Source organism: Primulina huaijiensis, chromosome 18 (assembly GCF_012295235.1).
Source record: "Primulina huaijiensis isolate GDHJ02 chromosome 18, ASM1229523v2, whole genome shotgun sequence".
NCBI lineage: Eukaryota > Viridiplantae > Streptophyta > Magnoliopsida > Lamiales > Gesneriaceae > Primulina > Primulina huaijiensis.
In genome coordinates this window covers 14,126,660-14,131,031 of record NC_133323.1, presented here as the reverse complement: position 1 = coordinate 14,131,031, position 4,372 = coordinate 14,126,660, and the positions used below count along the sequence as shown (strand labels likewise).

Sequence of the window (4,372 nt, the reverse complement as noted above, 5' to 3'; positions counted from 1 at the left end):
ATGGGTCTTGGTTCCATGTGCCCCCAAGTTTGGCTTCATGTATGAAATGTAAGCTCGTCTCCTCAACAAAACGTGACTTTAAATAATAGGTATGAGATGAGAGTATCATCGCTGGATCTTGAACAACAAAATCTGTTGAAATTGGCAATGGAGAAAGACAATGACCTCTTAGATGTATAGATGATAATATTATCGATGAGCTCAAATCGATAGTCTCGGGAGCTTGTCCATCTCTCAACTTCATTTGTGCCTCATCTTCGTTTGATATTTCTTCCAAAACTTTTTCAGACTGAGGCTCAATAGTTTCTTCATTCAATGCCATGCGCTTGTTTACCATATCATTCAATCGACTTATGATTATTTCAAGACTATATACCTCATCTTCTTGATGCTCGAAAAGTTGGTCTGTAAAATCAGATTGGCTAATTTCTGGAGTGTATTGGTGGTTCCAACTCTGCAGTGAAAGATCCCAATACTGATGATAGTGAAAGTCAGCCATATCATTTAGCAAATATATCACACCGTCTTTATGTCGACTAAGTAATGGACTACCAGTTGTCAGTGCTCCATTAAATACCCATCTTCGTGTAACTGCATCCAAACCTTTAAGGAAAAGTCGAATAAGAACATAGTTAGAAAAATCATGATTCCTGAATGTTGTTGTTAAATAATTGAATCTCTCCCATGCTGCGTAGAACGGCTCTTCGGTTTGTTGGGCAAAACTTGTGAATACTTGTTGATGAAACATCTCGAAGTATTTCACAACCAAAAATTCTCAAATTCTTCTTTTCTCGATGAATGAATCACCTATAAGAGAAGAACAAATCGTAAAAAAATAAAAAAAAACTCGAAAAAAATTAACCTTGCACCGTTCCCCAGCAACGGCGCCAGGTATCGATGCTTATGATTCTTCCAATGCTCCAAAACATCTAAATTTTGATATTATGCAAATTCAAGCTTTGGCTCCTCCAAATAAAGATCTAATTCAGATTTTCCCGCATTTCTAATGGTTTGACTCTCATATGCCATGATTTCCTACATCAATTAACTTATGGTAAAGCAATATATATATAAAAACAAACCAAAGAGTGAAAATAAGAAACAGAAAATAAATAAATCATTTTAATACTTACATCATATATTCTTTTGCCTTTATTTTTAATTTCTCCTCCACTTTGAGTATGTGAAATTGTTACAGAAGATGATCTTGGTTGTGAAGAACTTGTCTGATTGACGTTAGAATACTGTTGAAAAAGCTTATACAACTTTGTCTTCACAATCAACATCTTCTCTTGGCATTTGATAGGATCATCATCAAGCTTCGAATAAAAAAACTTTAACATAGAAAGCTTTATTCGTGGGTCAAGAATAGCCCCAAATGCAAGCACCACACTATATTGATTCCAATATTTATCAAACTTCTCTTTCATCCTTTTACACATATCACTTACCATCAAATCTTCATTTGACAAGTTCTCATTTAACAAAACCTCGATCTTCCAAACTTGCATGAAGTACAAATTTGATGTAGGATAAGAAGAACCCGAGATCAAATTAGTAGTATCATAAAATAGCTCAAGAAATTCACATATTTTTTCTCCTCTTTCCCACTCTTTACTTGAAGGACAATATTTATAATTATTATCATTCAATTGAAAAGAAGAAAATGCCTTTTATGTTTGATGGCACTATCCAACATCAAATATGTTGAATTCCAACGAGTAGGCACATCCAATCTCAAACCAATACTACTGTCAATGTTACCAACTGCTCTCACACAATCTTCAAATTTTCTCATCCTACCCTCTGAGCCTTTCACATACTTGACAGATTCTCTAATTTTATTCAAAGCTACACTAGCTATTTTGAGACCTTCTTAGACAATGAGATTCAATATATGAGCAGAACAACGAACATGAAAAAATTCACCATCATACAACATGCTATCATGCAACGAGAGTCGTTCTTTCAAAATGCCTTGCATATTATCATTACTTGATGCATTATCCAATGTCAAAGAGAGAACTTTTTTCTCAATCCTCCATTCCTTCAAAAATCCAAACAATTTTGATGCCAATTCGACTCCTGAGTGTGGAGGAGGCATATGAGCAAAGTTAAGTATTTTACTATTCAATTTCCAATCATCATCAACAAAGTGGGCACTCAAGCAAATGTATCCCTCACTAGTGCATGCAGTCCATACATCTGAAGTTAAACAAATACTATTTTTTATGCTAGCCAAAGTTTGCCTAAGTTTCTCTTTCTCTCTCATGTAGATTCTTGAAATGTCGGAAACAAGAGTATTTCTGAAAATACAAAGCACATCAGGATTTATATATTTAACCCAAGCTCTAATACCATCATACTCGATAAAAAAAAAAATGGCTAATCATGCTTAATAACAGCAGCAGCTAATAACTCACGTGAAATTTTTTGATCTATTTTTTTGGACCTCATGTTCCCATCATGATCAATAATCATTTGTCCAACATCATGAAATTTTACCATTTTGCTATTTTGAAGATGACGCCTTAATGTAGAATTCCCGTATTGTTTTCCCCCACATTTATACTCTTTCTTGCATGCCTTACATTCGGCTCTTTGTATACCATCTTGACCAATCTCTTTTTTCGTAAAATAATTCCAGACATCAGAATATTCTTTAGGCTTTTTTGTTGTAGCTTCCTCCTGACCATGCTTGTTGTTTCCGATTTCCTCATAATCATCTATGTTAATATTTTGGTTTATATTAGAATCCATAATCTGCAAATACAATACTGAAAAATATTACTCATCATTGCTCAAAAAAATTTCCAGAAAGTAGTGAAAAATAATGAGTGAAAAATATTACTCATTATTACTAATTCTGATTTTGATTAAAAATAAAATGATTTCCAGAAGGCAGAAAGTATTAAATTTCAAATTATTGGAATAAATAATACCATCTTTCTAATATTCCTGAATCTGAAATCAAATATACCAGTGATTCATTTCAAATTAAAGGAAAGGAAAATAAAATCACAAAGGGGAGAGTAATAAAGACATGTAGGGAAGATTGATTTTTAATTACCATCAAAAAACCCAGTGATTCATTACCATCAAAAAACTGAGACAAAAAATTTTGTCATTGCCATATCACAAAATAAGACATGTAGGGAAGGTTGATTTTTAATCCAGATCCAGTTATCATTATTCTCGAAACATACCGCAACAGATTCTTTACACCGGCTAATTCGAAATAAGACCCATTATTACGAAAGAATTATGTCAATCGAGCCTACAATTATCTGAAAAGATGATGATTCTGTGTATAGAAAAGGAATCATTTACAACAACCCAGTCCTAATCCCTCTTGGTAAGGAACGAGAAAAAGGAAAATTCAAAACTATGGCCTGTAGCCACCGAAAAACTCTCTTTCCTTTATATTTCCTCAAAATATGTTAAAACCCCAACAATCCGAAGACTTTAGTAGGCTACTGAGATTTAGCCATTTTCATATTCTCAAATCACTCCCAATCCCAACAAATTATCTAACAACTTCACAAACTTAATATTTACAATTTCAGAGATTGATCTTTCATATCAAGTGTTTCCACAAATCTACTAGCTTTGCACTTCCATAACCCCTAATTCACTTCAAATTTATTTCTGCTACCTCTATAGAAAAAGCTCAAAAAAATATACTCATCATTGCTCAAAAAAATTACATCTTAGTGTTACAGGCTATCTTAAATATTCAGATTATTAAGGACCACAAATGGCCATCCAAGAATCGGTTAATTGAAAGACACGGAGTCCAGAGTCATACGCTAACTATGACACATGCCATGTCCACTAAATAGAGAGAGAGAAACGAGAAACGAGAAATGAGAGAGAGACGAGAAATGATAACAAAATCAAGCCCCCAAATTCAGTCAAAATCGATGATGAAACTTACATTCACAGTTGCTGATAGAAGGACCAGGGCAATCGACAGATTTACTCACTTGAGAGAAGGAGCAGATTTACTGCACGCACTGGGCAGATTTACTCAAAAAAAATAAAATCCTACCCTAATTTGTTGAGCCAGCCCGCCCCGTTTAGGCCCGCAACGTCTTGGCCTGTAACCCAAACGGGCTCAGCCCATTTGGCCCGCCTTAAAATAGGCTACTATTTTATCAACCCAACCCGCTCAAATTTTATGGCGGGGCGGGCCAGACCGACGGGCTTGGCCCAATTTGACAAGTCTAGGTGGAGGCGGGATGATGATGATTTATTAAACCTAGAGTTTTCAATTTCGAATTTTAGGGCTCAAAAATTGAGAATTTTTTTAAATTTTAGGAACTGTTTGTCTGCTACAATATTTTAAATTTTGAATTTGTTTAAAATTTTA

General features: G+C 34.4%; 1 protein-coding gene across 1 annotated transcript; it reads right to left on the bottom strand.

Moving 5' to 3' along the window:
* Positions 1-942: 942 nt before the first annotated feature.
* LOC140963951 (zinc finger BED domain-containing protein DAYSLEEPER-like) lies at positions 943-2,272 on the bottom strand. The gene is made up of 3 exons (XM_073423431.1): positions 1,930-2,272; positions 1,134-1,504; positions 943-1,035 (listed from the first exon to the last, which is right to left on the bottom strand). Exons 1-3 carry the CDS (start codon positions 2,270-2,272, stop codon positions 943-945), a joined length of 807 nt encoding a protein of 268 aa, XP_073279532.1.
* Positions 2,273-4,372: the final 2,100 nt, after the last annotated feature.

Bases quoted from the DNA above. Each gene is read 5' to 3' on its own strand.
- LOC140963951 (XM_073423431.1), bottom strand. From the start codon at position 2,272: ATGAGAGAGAAAGAGAAACTTAGGCAAACTTTGGCTAGCATAAAAAAT. The intron at 1,505-1,929 runs GTGAATTTTTTC...ACTTCATGCAAG, and splicing joins TGATAGCATGTTGTATGATG to TTTGGAAGATCGAGGTTTTG. The intron at 1,036-1,133 runs GTAAGTATTAAA...TAATTGATGTAG, and splicing joins AAGGCAAAAGAATATATGAT to GAAATCATGGCATATGAGAG.